Genomic DNA, 15,706 nt, shown 5'->3' with positions numbered 1-15,706 from the left:
TCCACTCCCCTGGGGCAAAGGCTTTCCCCCTCCACTGAAAACCTCCACATACCTCCCCCTGCCCCTGGCAGGGCTGCCATGCCTGCTACCACTCTAAGCCCTCCTGCCTGGGAGAGGGGCTTGGCCCTGCCTGCGCATCTCCGTGCTCTAATTCTGGCTTTTAGAGGAAAACCAAAGAGCCTGGGAGAACAGCTGCAAGGCTACCAGCAGGCTGAGTGCAGAACTAAAGGTTACAGAGCAGGAGGGAAGCAGAGGGAATCAGAATGCTTTGGGTTGGAAGGGAACTCAAAGATCTAGTCCCACCCCCCTGGCATGGGCAGGGACACCCTCACTAGACCAGGTTGCCCAAAGCCCCATCTAACCTGGCCTGCAGGGATGGGGCTTCCACAACCTCTCTGGGCAACCTGTGCCAGGGCATCCCCACCCTCACAGTAAAGAATTTCTTCCTAACATCTAACCTAAACCTACCCTCTTTCATCTTGAAGCCATTGCCCCTTGTCCCATCACTCCAGTCTCTGCTCCCCCTCCCACTTTCCTGGAGGACCCCTTTAAGTATTGGTAGGCTGCAATTAGGACACCCCGTAGCCTTCCCGTCTCTCTTCCTCCTTCTCCAGTTCCCACCTCCTGTATGGAAGCAGCTCCCCCGAAGTCGCTGCTGTGCGAGGGGTACAGGGAACCGCGGGTGGTCACAGGGATTCTTGTGCGGCGCGGGAGCCCTCTCCCGACAGCGCACGCAGTCCTGCTGTGCAGGTCTGTCGTGACACCTGGTGGCCAGGGGCACCCCTGCAGCACCTGCCACCAGACCTCAGGTGAGAGCAGGACCAGGCAAGGGAACGTGGCCAGGATACTCAGGCTAGGGCACACCGAGCATCTCTGAGCATCTCCGTGGTCTCAGCACAGCTCACGGTCCTCTCTCCTGTGCTGCAACCTGCCGTGCAGCTCTGTGGTCCTACCCCACTTGTGTCTGGAGCAGAGCACAGCCTGGGAGGAGCGAGAGTTGTGGAGCTGTAAGAGGGACACGTGGAGAAGAAACTCAACACAAAAGCCTACTAGACCTTTCTGATGCACAAGGGCTGGGTCAGCATTTCATTATTGCAACCGCATGTACAGTCCAAGCTGCTGAAGCCTCAAACCTCCATGTCCAAAGAGGCACTGGGCTTCACACCTATATGTTTAATATATATATATACACATCCTAGGGGAACAGGGCAGCTCTTCCCACAGCAGACTTTTGTCAAACGATTGTCCATGCTGCTCGGCCAGGCTGCAACATCACTCCTCCCACGGACTCATATCTGTGTCGATGGCCACGCAGTTGTAGGCAGCATAGCGCAGCTTCTCTTCGCACACCTTGGCTCTGGGGGTGGCAGGACAGGGAAAGCAGGAAGGAAAGAGACAGACAAGGAGTTGCCATTGCTGCACTGGCCAGCCCAGAGGACCAGATGGTTTCTGAGATGGAGGCTATGGTTCACCAGCCTCTCGGAGAGAATCCCAGCGGGCACAAGGTATGGGCAGGGGGATGTAAGTGTGGCAAAGCAGTGGGGCCCTATGGGCCAGCACTGAGGCTAAGAAAAGAGCCCACACAGTCCCCCTGAGGTAGGGAAGCACCGAAACTTACGTGGCATAGTTGGGCAAGAAGAGGGTGCTGGAGCAGGTGGATGACTCTGGCAAAGCATCTGTTGTCTCAGAGCTTGGGGAGAAGGTAATAAACTGGTCAGGACATAGCAATGAAGCAGGCCAGAGAGGCAGGGGAGACCAGCCCACACATCCCTTTGGCGTGGGATCCATCAGCCTTGCAGCCTACGGAAGAATGGACTCACCCCATCTTGTCTGGATAGATGTAGATCCGTGCTGGAAGGCGGCTCCTGCCAGTCACAAATCTGAGGAAGCGGCTGCGATCCTCTGTGAAGGAAAAGCAAAGACATCAGCACACCTGAGAGGAATGTGAGATGGGAGTACAATCACTTCCAGGTACCCCCAGTGCTAACAAGCAGTTCCTTTAGCCCAGCCCCTCGCTCTCCCTGGCTTCCAGCTGTTCCCTAGGCAGCAATGACGTGGTTTCACCCTCCCAGTCCCCAGCACGTAGGGGCTGTCACAGCACAAGATATTCAGGAACAGAGGAAATCACCATTTGTGAAGTTGCTGAGAGCTTCCCAGAAGTATTGAACACGGGTGTCCAAGGGCTCAAAGTCCTCAAACCGGGCTGGAAGAAAGGATATAGAAGAGGAATTTATTATGAAGATCCAAGCTCCTCACAGATAAAGTAAGCGCAGGGCCTCCCCTGCTCACCCAGGGGTCCCCTGTCAGCCCAGGAAGAGACCTCTGGGTGCCTGCAGGGTGTGAGCAAGTAGACCCAAGGTAGGAGGGACACATTCAGTCAGGCCCCTCCCAGAAAGCTAAAGGCACACAGTACACAAGCTCACATTCTCTGAAATAAAGGCTAACATTGGCCTTCCACATCTCTCCTTGTCCCAGCGTGGAAAAAAGAGTCTTGATTTTAGGGGAAGAGTTTTCAGCAGAGCCCTTCACTTACTGAGCTTCTTCAGGGCATCAACTGTGACTTCAGGGTCTCCACAGACCTTTTTTTCCAGCTCCTGCCAGGTGAGTAGATCTAGAACAGCTTGGGGCACCACCTTCAGAAGCCCAGCCTGCATGGCCATGATCTGAAAAGGAGACAGGGCAGGTCAGCAGCATGATTTGCCATTTCCCTGGCTCATGGTTGAGCCTTGAGACTCGACAGGATGCAAGCTATGTGACTGTCCAGCAAATGTTCCAAGGAACCTGAAGAAGGGAACAAGATCCCCCAAAGACACATCCCAGTTCATTTAGTAAGCTTGTGTTAGAGCTGAGAACAAAACCCCATGACTCCCATGCTGCCGCAAGCCACTTCGCTCCTCAACAACTCCATGGGCTCAAAGACCTCCCCAGGAAAAGCTGCCTACTATTGTGCAAATGGGCACAGGGAAGCTAACCAAAATGCATTGGGAGGGCGTGTGTATGTTTCTGGGACCTCAGTGATAGCTGATGTTAGGGTGCAGCATTACCTGCTCCTTGCTCTCCTCCAGCCGAGCCTTCTGCACCAGGCGGATGAACTCCTTGCGGTCCTCGTAGCGCACCACGGTGCTGCTGCCATTGGGGATCAGCTCCACCATGCGCTGGTCACTCAGCACTGTTGAGTAGGTCAGCTCATTCCCAAATTTGAACTCGAAGGTGTCTTTATCCATGACTTCCATCACCTCCAGGAGCTTCACCTGCCAAGGCCCCACATAAGTGCTTGTTAATGAGATGCCCAGTGGGCAGTGGTGTGCCCAAGCCCCCCATCTCCTCCCTTCCCAGACAGGGCTGGCACGACCACGACTGCAGCATGGCACGGGATATGGTGCCCTAGAGCTGTTTAGCAGACCCTGGGGCACTGTGTGCTTGAAGCACCAGTCAGCTCAGGACCATCTCTACAGTAGCTACAGAATGCAGTAAATGCTATGAGTACCCATTTTGTGTGTGTTTCTTTGACACATCACAGGAGAAAGTGAGCACAACATGAGGACAAGGAGACAAATCACCACCTTGCTGAGTGCCTCAAGGAATAGGACAGACACAGCCTCCCAGTCCCTCTCACCAGCACAGAGTCCACAGCAGGGAAGTCTTTGCTCCAGCTGACCTCCTCCCCGGTCAATTGTTTCCAGACGAAGCCAGGAAGAGCCAGAACCTGAAAGAAAACAGGGATTTTGCTGAATCTGTGTGAAAGGCTTATACCAAGATGGAGATAGGGCTCAAAAGTGCATAGAGGAGTTTTCTTGCTCCCCCTGTCCACATGTAGAGCTCATCATCACCGAGTAGAGTCCAGACACCTTCTCACAAGCTCCCAGCAGCATCTCCCAGAACTCAGGCCATGAGCTCTCCTAACCTCTCAGCCCCAAACCCTGCCAAACACTTTTTTGTCCCAGTGTGGTCACAGATCCCTCCATGCTCCTGTCAGATGAACTGCAGAAGGGGGCTAGCAACTCCCTTTGTGGCAAACCCCCACACAGTGCTGGGGTTGAAAGCTTACCAGGAACTCCTTGCCCCGCAGAGCTGCTCCCATGATCTGCCCGATCCACTCGTACTTTGGGAAGTCTTTACAGGAGGGGTTGGGGACGTACATGTCCCTGGCTTCTCCAGTGCTGTTACCCTGCAGAAGTGAGAAGCAAAACTCCAAATCATGACCTCAGCACAGCATCAAGTGCCTCTGGGCACTTCTCACAACAGAGGTGGGTTAAACACCCCCTGTCCCCCCGGCAATATTTCTAGTAAGAGACAAGTACCCAGGCACTTGTCAGCATATCCTAAACCGAGGTGCCACAACCTACCCAACCCCTCATGAGAAAAAGCTTTGGAGAAGCCAAAACAGGCATATCCCTGGAATGCAGGGGGCCAGGGACAGCACTGCATTGCCAGGCACAGGAAGATCTGTCTCAAATACCCTGACCCACAGCACCTGGTTGGACGTGCGCACAAAGAAGGGCAGAGGCACGGGGGTGTCTGCTGAACTGGGGCACAGCTCCTCCGACATGTCTGCCAGGCTGTCCCGAAAACCACCACCTGCAACCCCAAAAGAAGGAAATCTTTAGTGATGTGAACTACCTGTGTGCTGACCCTCAGAATTACAGAGCAAAGATGAGGAAGGTTCCTGTCAGAGCCTTGTGGCGCTGGAGAAAATAAGCCAGGAGACAGAACATCCCTGCCTGGCCTATGGAGGACAGCCAGAGGGAGCATTAGCACTATCAAAGCTGCTGTTAGTGACTAATGGGGGTCTGGTCCCCAGCCCAGCTAGCAGCACTCCTTGTCTGGGACATGGGAGGGGTGGCAGGACAAGGCACCCTGCCTTCCCTCTATCCTCCATGTAACAGCAGTAACACTGGGAACAAACAAGAGCCCACACAACAAGAGTCACCCCATCAACCCCTGGCTGCTCCAGAAGAGCCCTTGCCCCACACAGCCCCTACCTTGGTCAATGATGCCCTCTGAGATGAATTTGCATTCCCACCACTGGTCATAACGCAATGGCCACCTGCAGAGAACCAGGCATTGTCTGAGCTGCTGCTCAAAGCCAAGGAGATGCTGGAGAGGCAGCAGGCATAGTGGGGACACAAGGGGACTCAGGGGGAGACCAGCCTGTCTCAGAGACAGCTGCACCCTCAGAAGGGAGGTGATGTCTTGGGAAACAGGCCATTATGCCATGGCTGAGCTGGCTCCTGACCTAAGAAACCCTCTCCAGAGTAGAGGACACTCACAGGCTTCCAAACACTCTGCTGTGACAGAAGACATAGCTTCCAGCACCACATGATCCCCTCCCTCCCCCAGACACTGCTTACCTATAATCTAGAGGCTTTTCAAACTTGTCAGAGGGTTTTAGGCCTTCATACACCTGCAACAAGCAGAGAAGATCTAAGCTGATAACCCCTCTCCAGGGAAAGCAGTGTCAGGTAAGAACCAGAAATTGGAAAAAATCAGGTTTGCCCCTAACCTTTAAATATGGACCAACACTGACTGCTAAATGGTGCAGAAGCCCTTTGGTTTTGGATGGGAAACACACAGTGCCAAACAACGTATGGAGCTTTCTGGCCTTGGTGGGGCATGGAACATGTATTAAACCTCACAGCACTCTGGGCTGTTGGTGCACACATAGTGCAATGTGCCTTTTTGCAGGTAGGGGGGAATGACAATGGGAAGATCTGCACTGCTGGAAGTCACGATACTGGGCTGCATGAAGCTGTAGTACTGTTGCCACACAAGAATTTTTTGCTGCCCTTTTGGTGTAATGAGATTGTTATGCTCTGCATTAGCAACATGCCACAGAGAGCATCCAGGATAGAGCAGTCACTTCAATTTAAGACATCCCAAATCCCTCCTAGATGTTATTCCTGGATATGGGATCATCAGCACATGTAATTGTAGAGCCTGTGAGTCATGTGAAGAGGCCTTGAGGACTCCAGGTGATCTCCAGCTCCAAAGCTGTTCCTTCCACCCACCCACCTCTGTGTGGCTCATTTTGGTTTTGGGATGCTCCACTACTCTCAGAGCAGTGGGGACTGTTCCAGGAGGGACAGTACCTGGGTGAAGACAGCATTCTTGCAGCTGGGGTCCAGGGCAGGGTTGTCTCGGTGCTCCATAGCCAGGCGTCGGTTAATATAGAGCCGCGGCATGAAATTGGGCTTGCTGGTCTCTGAGTCCTTCAGACACTGGGTAATGAGAGCTGTGCGCCTCTTGGACAGCAGCAGGAACTGCTTGATATGCTGTCAAGATATGTCCAGAATGTCAGAAGTGCCCAGTGTCCAAAACATGTCACCTACTTCCTACTGAAGCCACTACACTGCCAGGTCTCTCCTCTTCCCATGGCCACTGTTTTCCACACACAGGCAGTGACAAAATTTGCTCCACCTCTGCCTCTGAAAGGTTTTGCTTCCTGGCTTAAGGGAACATGAAGCCCAGTCCTCTCTCCATCAGCTGTCATCTGCTGTTCACCCTCCCATGTTGCTTGGACTCACTCTCACCAGAACATCAGTCTGACTAACCCTCCTACTATTTGTAATCACAGCAAGCTCCTCTAAATAACCAAGAGCCCTCAGATGCTTTGGGCCCAATGTGGAGCTGGCACAGGAATTACGGTGCTTTCTGACACCGGGCCTGGAAACTCACAGAACAGGGCTACCCCAGCAAGGTCAGGCACGGGTACTGTGGGAGAGGATGTAAGGAACACAGACAGCTGGAAGGACAAACTCAGCCTCATGAGAAAAATGGAAATCTAAAGCTTATTGAAGCCAGAAAAAAGTTCCTGGTAAAAGCCTTGCTGTCTGGACACAGCCAGCTCAAAGCTGCTGGCAGGAAGCGCAGGAACAGAGTGTCCTGGGCTGAGATCTTGGAAGGGATGTGTGTCCAGCTTGCATGCCCAGTGCTGCTATGGTCCAAGTCCTTTTGAGGGTGAAGCACTCTGGTTTGATTCTCTTTGTTACCCCACAGCTACATGTTTCCACATCAGCATTTTAGCAGGAAACTAGCCTCTAAACAGTATTACTTTCAGGGCTTTAATGGACTGAGCTCAGCCAAGCATTTCCTTTGAGCTGCTTTAAAGGCCACAACAACCACTGACTGCCCCAGCCCCAGCGCAGTCACCCTGCCAGACCGAAGCTCCACCAGACACAGAGGGAATCACTCACCTTGAGTTTGCTGAACGTGCCAACAGTGTGGTCCCAGGCTGGCACCAAGTGATGCAGGACACTGTCAAGGAGCTTGATGAACCTAAAATCCCAAAGAAAAGGTGTTCTGACACAGGAGGGACAGGGCACAGGCCTATTCTAGACCAAACACCCTCAAACAAAAGCAAGTAACTGATCCAAACCCAACCCAGCATAGTCCTCTACATCAGTCTTTGGTACTAAACTCCCATTCCCTGGGCACTGCTGGGACCTTGCACCCCTTGCAAGCGACTCTGCACAGATATGCTGCCCTCACAACACACAAGATACTATGAACTTGGGCTGCAAAACTCCCCTGGAAGTGCAGGGGAGCTACTCCAGGGAGGCCATTTTCTTCCCAAATTACTCTGTTTTCTCCAAGGTCCAGGACACTTGTCCCAGGGGAGTCAGACAGCTTTACAGCTGGAGATGGCACCACCCCATTTGTCTGTACACACTGTACCTTTGAATGAGCACAGCCCGTCGGTACAGCAGGTCAGGGTCTGTCCCCTCCAGACGAGGATAACGCACTAAATTGGGCAGCTGGAACATGTCAGCACTGAGCCCCAAGTCCCTCTGTCGTGAGGATTTGATTTTGATGCCTCGGAGACGAACATCAATCCCATCATCTGCAAAAGAAGACCACGGATGATACACTAAGACCTTGAGAGGGCAAACCTTCCAGTGTGGGAAGTAAAGGCACTATCAGTGTGACCAGCTCCACCAGCTCTGGGGCTGGGCACTGAGAGCCTGAAATACTTTTGTGAAGAAGTTGGGCATCTACAGAAGGGAAAAAATAATTAAAAAGAAAAAAAAAAAGAAGCTATAGAAAGATAGAATGAGAGCTGAGAGCTTGTAAACCCCCAGGTCTCCCCCAGAGTTTCCCATGGTTCTTCTGCATCTCAGCTGAAAGAGCCTGCAGAGCCAAGAAGTACAAGGCACAGGAACAAGCTCTCAATGTGTGGTATCTCACCGCGCTGTGGATGCGGCCACGGCTCCCAGCCCTACCTCTGCACTCCACAATCCGGATCTCGATGACGGGCAGGTGTGTGGTCATGTCCTCAAGCACGCACACGTCCCCGATGTAGCTCCTGTAAACACAGCACAGATGAGGGCTGCAGAGCTGAACCCTCACCCGTCCTGCCAAAACCCACTCGGCCGCTTGTCAGGGAAGAGTCTGACTCATTTTGAAATGGGAGCCTGTGGCATGAACCCAGACCAGCTGCCTACAATGAGGCCTTTGTTGAATGCCTGAACCTGCCTGCATCTCAGGCCCAGGCAACACGATCCCAACCGGATCCCACAGTTGGGACCAGGAGAGTCCTGACAATTGGTCTGTCTGCTGCTGTAGGCAGAGTGAACCCACAGCTCAGAGATGGGAAATGCTTGTTCCAAGGCCCCATGTCTTTTAAGGCAGGCTAGTGCTGGCATGACTGCTCAGAGTTGGGGTGCCTACTCCTACAAAGGCCACGCTCCCCTCTCCAGCCACTCACTCATCAATGCCAACGTCATTCAGTTTCTTCAGGTTGTCCCCTTCACCCCCATACACAGCGACCCGCTTGGGCATGAAGTTCTCATCAGTGGTATCCACTGTCAGCAGGAGCTTCCTGAAAAGGGAAGCATGAAATGAGGAGAAGGTAACTGCATCTGAACACCCACTGCTGCTCCCCCTCACTGCCTGTAACACGAGAGCATGCAGCTGGCATCCCCAGGTACCTGTAGCAATGCTAAGACCCCTTCTCACCCAAAGCCAGGGGGTGAGGGACAGGGAGCACAGGGCAAGTTTGGGCCACGATGGCCTCATGCAGAGAGGGGGCTGCAGGGCTCGCCTCAGCTGTGAGCCATCCCGCGGGGGGAGAGGTGTCTCACTTGACAATGGTGCCTTTCTTCATGTTGAGCCGCACCCAGTGCTGGCCCTGGGACCCATCACTCTCCCAGTAAGTGTCGGCGTGGCTGTCAGTCAAGCATGACACATTGAAGTCCTCCTATAAGAGGGCAGTGAAAAAAAAGGAAGATCAGATGGGGGTAGGATTAACTTCCCCTTAGTGGTTACTCTCATCATAAATCTTAGAGCCAGAGGGCGTCAAACCAGCTTGTTCCCTTTGCTGGGCTGAAGGCAGACACAGGGAGTATGGAGTAGACAGGACACTGGGGGTGATCCTCCAAGCTGCTCTGGGGTCACACACACCCATAGAACATCAAGCCTTCCCTAAAATCAGCTTAGCAGCTAATATTAGCATTTCCTTCTCAAAGCACTGCCCCTCCAGGGGCCACATTACACAATATGCTGCACACTACTCCCCAGGTCTCTCTACAACACCCCCAAACACAGCCCAGCGCAGCATACCAAGCACCATCCACGCTCCCTGCCCCCATAGCACAGTGGGGCTGATACAGCCTTGTCCCTTTAACCCACCGTGTAGGACGAGACATCGATGCTGTCCACATATTGCTTGACGCTGCCCAAGTTCTCATCCTCCTTCCCAATGTGATCATACAAGAAATGCACCAGGTCTTCATCACATTCATAAGTCCATGTTGGGGGCACAAACCTGCCAGGGAAAATGGTTTAACCGGTCTGGAGACCTGGGGCAGCCAGACTAAGGAGTCTGGGAAGGCAAATCCACAAGCTGCTTGTCATAGCCTTGCCCTGTTTTATGCTTTGTACAAGCTTATCTAGGACAAGCCAGTGCCAAGCAGAGTTGCTCCCTGCTGCCTGTCTCCCCCCATGTTCTCCCCTCAGTCTGCAGGAGGGGGATGGGAGAGACAGTGGCTTGCACCCAGCCACAGCAGAAGCTGGGAAACAGCTCATACCGAAGCTTCTCTACTGCAGCCTCATCTGGCTCCATGGGCTTAGGCTTTGCTCCAAGGCGCAGGGAATATGTCAGATCCACCACTTGCTCCCATCTGAAACAACCCAGAGAAGAGTAAGAAAATCCCAGGAGAAAGGAGGAACTAGTGGTTGAAGAGTAGCTGGAAGGGGGAAGATCTGAATTTAAAGCCCCACCACACTCCACCCTGCATCACCTCCAGCCTAACCCACACCCTTTCTTTTCCAACCATCCCTACTTCTTCCAGCCCACTATGCAGGTGACAAGCAGAGTGAGGAAGCCAAACCCGGCCAGCCCCACATCCGGCATCCCTGCTACCTCACACCCAAGGAGGAAGCGGCCGAGTGGGCCAGAGCTCCTCAGCCCTGGGCTGCGGGGCAGCACCCCGAGGCCCTCTCGCAGCCGGGCCTGGGTGAACGGGGACGGAGGTGGGGGGGGGAGGGGACACACACGACGAGAACCTCCCGGCTCTCCGTGGGGAAGCCCGGGAGCGAGCGGCGGCCCCGCACCTGATGACGGGTTTGTAGTCCACGCCGAAGAGCTGCTGCTGCCGCTGGATCCGTTCCGTGGACTCCACCGGCACCAGCCGGTCGCCGCCGTCGGAGTGCTTGCACACCAGCACCCAGCCCTCCTCCAGCTCGCAGCCGCTCCGGTACTCCTCCAGCTGCTCCTGCGGGGCGCGGGCGGCTCCGTCAGCGGGCGGACAGGCCCCCGATGCCAGGCGCAGGCCGCGGCGGCCTCCCGGCACCACCACCCCCCCCCCCCCGCTCCCTGCCTCGCCGTTACCTTGCTGAGCTTGACCCAGAGCCCGGCGCCGTTGCAGTACTCCTCGCCGGTGGCGCGGAGGCAGCCGCCCTTCCGCACCTCGATGGTGGTCCGCGCCGCCCGCTTGCCGCCCCGCGCCGGCCCCGGGCTGTCCCAGACGCTGAGCAGGCTGCGGGCGGCGGCGGCAGCGGCGGCGGCGGCGGGGTCCTTGCAGATCTTGTACTGCACCTCCCGCGGCACGTAGCAGAGCGCGTCGGGCAGCGCCCGGGCGCGGCGGAAGCACTCGCTGCACTCCAGCAGGAACCGCAGCCGGCCCAGCACCTGGTGCGGCGCCTCTCCGCCCGCACGCATCGCGCACCGGGAACAGCGGGCGACGGGCGGCAACCAAATCCCGCACTAGCGGGGTCGCGGCTGGCGGCTTTACGGCAAGCCCCGCCCGCCGGCAGGGCAAGATGGCGGCGCCCGATGGGGCGGACGCAGGGCAAGATGGCGGCGCCCAAGTCTCGTTCGGAGGAGCGGGGCGCCGGGCAAGATGGAGGCGTACGGAATAAGGCGAAGCCGAACAGGATGGCGGCGTGCGGAAGAGGCGGGGCTACGGCAAGATGGCGGCACCGGAGGGGCGGGCCAGGGGCGGAGCGGGGGCGGGCCGGGTCGCGTCGGGAAGCAACGGAGGTGTCGGAGAGCGGCGTGGGAGGATGGAGGGTGGTGAGCGGCTACTGTGAGTAATCGGGGCCGGGGAGGGCGGTACAGGCCTGCGATTCCTCCTCCCTGCCCCGTCCCCTAGTGCGGTGAGGGGGAGGCACGCACGGGGGGGCGCTGGGAGTAGCGGCCCCGCACTGGCGTGGGTCGGCGGGGCCGCTGGTCCGGCAGCGAAGTCACCGATCCCGCACTGGAGGCTCTGGGAACTTTGTCCCCCTGGCTCCCGCCCGCCGCAGCAGGACGGTGCTGCCCCCGCCTACCCCCATCCCCGGCTCCCCTGTCCCTGCGGCTGGCCCGGCTCCCGCAGCCCCCCGGGGGTGACACCGCCGTGGGGGGAGACAGGGGACGGGCGGCCGCCACCTCAGCGGGTGCCTGGGCCTGCGGGGTCTGCGCGGCGCAGATAGGCGCTGGGGACGCCAGTGGCGGGGCTGCTCGTCCCGCGCCCCACTGGCCCCAAATCTCTCCAGGCGGGAGTGACTGCTGGCCCCGATAACTTAATCTCATGGGTGCTGGACATCGCCTCTCCCTAGGGAGGGCCCCGTCATCCCGGGCGGGAAGAGGCCCCGGAGCGGGATGGGGGGGGGGCGTTTAGCACATTTGGTGACCTTTCCCTGCGGTCACCAGCTGGGGAGAGGGGACAGGCCGCTGGCCCTGGTGCCCCCAGCCACCGGGGTCCGATGGGGCACCCTGATCCCTCGTGGGTGACCCGTATCTGCTCTTTCACCTGTAGCCCCAAGGGCTTCCCCAAGCTGAAGAATGACACGTTCCTGCGAGCAGCGCGCGGGGAGGAGACGGAGCACACGCCGGTGTGGTGCATGCGCCAGGCAGGGCGCTACCTGCCCGGTGAGCCGGCGAGGGAGCACAGGTGGGGACAGGGAGAGGGGCCCTGGTGTGCACCCCGTAATGCTCGTGCTGGCCCTTTGCAGAGTTTCGGGAGACACGGGCAGCGCAGGATTTCTTTGCCACGTGCCGAAGCCCCAAACTGTGTTGTGAGCTGACGCTGCAGGTGAGAATCTCTTGGTGGGTCCGTGTGTCCCCTCTCCCTGTCCAGATGGGGATGGAAAGAAACCTGGAGTTTGGCTGTCCCCAGTGGTTGTGCAGCCCCATGTGCTTGTCCAGGTCCTCCTTGGGGGGGTCCTAGCCCCTCACTGATGCTACCTCTTCCCCTCTGCAGCCACTCAGACGATTTCCCCTGGATGCTGCTATCATCTTCTCTGACATCTTGGTGGTGCCTCAGGTGAGAGCCATGGCCAGAGGTGGGGAGCAGCAAATGGGAACCAGTCTGGGTTTGGGGTAACATGATTTCTGCTTCTTCCATTCTCCTCTGTCCCTAGGCACTGGGCATGGAGGTTGTCATGGTCCCTGGTAAAGGACCCACATTCACAGAGCCCCTGAAGGAGGTAGAGGATCTGCTGAAGCTGCGACAGAAGGTGGATGTAACTGCAGAGCTGGGTTACGTCTTTCAGGCCATCACGCTGACACGACACAGCCTGGAGGGCAGGGTGCCCCTCATCGGCTTCTCTGGGGCGCCTGTAAGTGATGTGGCTCCTCCATGTGGGCTTCCCAGCTCCTTCTCCTGGGGTGACACTGGCTGTGACACCTCCAGAGCTGTGCATGCTATAGGGGTGCATAGGTAGGGGACATTCAATGCAGGAGCAGTTGCATCCCAGCCTCTGGCATGCTCACAGGTCCTACCTTCAGCACTGTTGACTGTCCCCTTGAGTGGTCTTCTACCTCCATCACTCTCCTCACTCCACTCCTTTCCTTCCTGCAGTGGACACTCATGTCCTACATGATTGAAGGTGGTGGCTCCACTACAATGGCCAAGGCCAAGAGCTGGCTCTACCGTCACCCCGAGGCAAGCCACCAGCTGCTGCGGCTGCTGACCAATGTCATCACTGACTACCTGGTGGGGCAGGTGGCTGCTGGAGCGCAGGTGTGTCCTGGGTCATGGTGACAGGGCCAAGCAGGAGGGCAGGGATAGAGAACAAGGGACCAGAGGGAGTCCAGTTTCTGGGAGGAGGAGGAGGAGGAGGGGCTGTGGTGCGGTTCTCCCAGCTCCGTGTCCCCGGCAGGCGCTCCAGCTGTTCGAGTCCCATGCGGGACACCTGGGCCCAGAGCAGTTCCAGGATTTTGCCCTGCCTTACATCCGAGACATCGCCCAGGCTGTCAAGAGCAAGCTGAAGGAGGAGGCGCTGCCCCTGGTGCCCATGGTGAGTCAGGGCTGCCTGGAGTGACCCTGGCATCTGGGGGAGTTCTGGAGAGGGGTGCACCCCTGGTATCTGCCTCCCTCAGCCTAGCCCATGGAGGGGGGGCCTGACCTATAGCAGGGTTACTGCTTATCTCCTTCTCCAGATCATCTTTGCGAAGGACGCACACTACGCGCTGCGCGACCTGGCGCATGCTGGTTATGAGGTGGTTGGTCTCGACTGGACCATCCGGCCCCAGGAAGCTCGGTAAGTCTGGCAGAGCTCTGGGGTCCCTGGGCAGCACCCTTGGCTGGGTACCCTGCCCTCTTCTTCTGCCCCAAGCCATCTCAGGACTGGAGATTTCTGCTCCAGTGATAAGGATAGTTGCCCCCCCTCCCCGTGCTGTGGGGACCTCACAGCAACCAGAGGCTGCACTGATGGGGTCCCGTGTGCCCTGTGATGGGGGCTGCAGCCACCCGGCTGCTGCCAACCTCTGCTCCACATGCAACACCTTGCCTGCTTCCTCCCTGCTGCAGTGCACAAACAGGGAAAGATGTCACCCTACAAGGGAACCTGGATCCCTGTGCTCTCTATGCACCCAAGGTGAGCCATGACCATGACCAGCAACAGGGGCTAGTACCAGCTTCAGTTTCCCCACCTGCAACCCTGGCTTGTGTCCTACTGGCTGGGGAGTAGTGGGGTTGGATGGGGCTGACCCATGGTATCCTGCTGTGCCTACAGGAGAAGATTGGAGAGCTGGTGAAGAAGATGCTGGAGGATTTTGGAACCCAACGCTACATCGCCAACCTGGGCCATGGCCTCTACCCTGACATGAACCCAGAGCATGTGGGTGCCTTTGTGGAGGCGGTGCACAGTCACTCCCGCCACATCAACAAGCACAGCTGAGCCTGGGGGCTTGGGGACAGGACTCCAGTTTGGACTCAGTCACCCCAAGTAGCGTGTTGTCCCAGGGCTTGCTCCAGGCTGGGCTGCAGCATTAAACCAGCTCCTTTTCTGCAGCAGCCGTGTGGCTCTGGATGGGGGGACGGGCAAGCGGATGGTCCTAGAGGAGGGGGGTCAGCGAGGGCAGTTTGGCAGCAGGGCATGCGAGGTCAAGGGGAGCCTCTGAGCCCCATCCTGCAGGTCAGAATGGGCAACCAGGGATGTATGCAAAGCAGAGGGGCTGCCTGGCCCTGCCAGGCTGCAGTGTTGCCCCAAGGGCTTGAGGGAGAAGTTGAGAGCCCAGAGTGCCGTAGGCATCACCCAGCACTGTGGGTATGCTTGGGCCTGCAAGGGGAGGTGGGCTGCCTGAGGCTGGCAGGGTCCCAGCCTGACTGGGAGCTGGGTGCTCCCAGCTGCCACAGTCCTACTTGGGTGTGAACAGGGACCATGACATGGATCCAGGACATCACTGAGGGTGGGCACCCACCCAGCAGGATGCACTGGGGTGGGGGACGGCCAGCCACATGGCAGGACCCCTCCAGATACCAGCACACCCATGCTGGCTGGCATGGCAGCAGATACACCATGGCCCTAGCACCCCCATCCCCCTTCTCCAGGCCCTGGAGCCTCTTTGGGACCCAGTGCTCCAGGAGCTCTCTTCCCCACACAAACCTCCCCCATCTCCTTGCACTCTTGCGACCAAGTCTGGCTGGGCCTCAGCAAACCCTGCAGAGAGCAGCTGAGGGTGCTTGCAGCACCCAGGAACCCAGGGCTGATTCCGTGCCACCTCATCCCTGGTGCAGCGTGCTAGCTGTGGCCCAGGCTGGCTGGAGGATGGATGAAGACACAGGCACCAACCCTGCTCTGGCCGCCACAGACCAGGCAGTGCCCAGGGTGGGCAGGGAATCACACCCTGACACTGCCAGGGTGTCTTCCTGCTGTTCTGGCCCCCACCTTCGGGCACAGGAGCTGGGGACCATAGGGTGCTGCGATGGTGCCTCCTCCCCAGGGCTCTGCCCAGCAAGGCGGCGGCGACCCCTCCAGTATCAGAGAAAGGCAGCAGAGATCC

At 57.4% G+C, this 15,706-nt stretch overlaps 2 protein-coding genes across 2 annotated transcripts; one reads left to right on the top strand and one right to left on the bottom strand.

Annotated features, from left to right (window-relative positions):
- Window positions 1-1,105: 1,105 nt before the first annotated feature.
- HECTD3 (HECT domain E3 ubiquitin protein ligase 3) lies at window positions 1,106-11,180 on the bottom strand. Its single transcript, XM_084266414.1, has 21 exons — window positions 10,829-11,180; window positions 10,552-10,712; window positions 10,026-10,118; window positions 9,628-9,763; window positions 9,081-9,196; window positions 8,705-8,818; window positions 8,220-8,302; window positions 7,675-7,840; window positions 7,194-7,275; window positions 6,090-6,272; window positions 5,352-5,404; window positions 4,983-5,047; window positions 4,475-4,578; window positions 4,049-4,168; window positions 3,617-3,706; window positions 3,045-3,251; window positions 2,534-2,663; window positions 2,129-2,203; window positions 1,821-1,902; window positions 1,619-1,690; window positions 1,106-1,357 (listed from the first exon to the last, which is right to left on the bottom strand). Exons 1-21 carry the CDS (start codon window positions 11,156-11,158, stop codon window positions 1,273-1,275), a joined length of 2,547 nt encoding a protein of 848 aa, XP_084122540.1. The 5' UTR covers window positions 11,159-11,180; the 3' UTR covers window positions 1,106-1,272.
- Window positions 11,181-11,458: 278 nt separating this feature from the next.
- UROD (uroporphyrinogen decarboxylase) lies at window positions 11,459-14,714 on the top strand. Its single transcript, XM_084266507.1, has 10 exons — window positions 11,459-11,525; window positions 12,237-12,349; window positions 12,433-12,512; window positions 12,681-12,743; window positions 12,841-13,038; window positions 13,281-13,442; window positions 13,582-13,719; window positions 13,862-13,962; window positions 14,232-14,298; window positions 14,437-14,714. The coding sequence occupies exons 1-10, from the start codon at window positions 11,503-11,505 to the stop codon at window positions 14,599-14,601; spliced, it is 1,110 nt and encodes a 369-aa protein (XP_084122633.1). The 5' UTR covers window positions 11,459-11,502; the 3' UTR covers window positions 14,602-14,714.
- Window positions 14,715-15,706: the final 992 nt, after the last annotated feature.

This window comes from Gallinula chloropus (genome assembly GCF_964237585.1).
Source record: "Gallinula chloropus genome assembly, chromosome: 6".
Classification (NCBI taxonomy): domain Eukaryota; kingdom Metazoa; phylum Chordata; class Aves; order Gruiformes; family Rallidae; genus Gallinula; species Gallinula chloropus.
The sequence above is the reverse complement of the archived record's forward strand: the minus strand, read 5'-3'. Positions and strand labels throughout refer to the sequence as shown.

Coding starts and splice junctions, on each gene's coding strand:
- HECTD3 (XM_084266414.1), bottom strand. CDS start 11,158: ATGCGTGCGGGCGGAGAGGCGCCGCACCAGGTGCTGGGCCGGCTGCGG. Junction 9,764..10,025: donor GCTGCAGTAGAGAAGCTTCG/GTATGAGCTGTT, acceptor TTTCCCTGGCAG/GTTTGTGCCCCCAACATGGA. Junction 7,276..7,674: donor CGGGCTGTGCTCATTCAAAG/GTACAGTGTGTA, acceptor TTGGGATTTTAG/GTTCATCAAGCTCCTTGACA.
- UROD (XM_084266507.1), top strand. CDS start 11,503: ATGGAGGGTGGTGAGCGGCTACT. Junction 11,526..12,236: donor GAGGGTGGTGAGCGGCTACT/GTGAGTAATCGG, acceptor TTTCACCTGTAG/CCCCAAGGGCTTCCCCAAGC. Junction 13,443..13,581: donor AGGTGGCTGCTGGAGCGCAG/GTGTGTCCTGGG, acceptor TGTCCCCGGCAG/GCGCTCCAGCTGTTCGAGTC.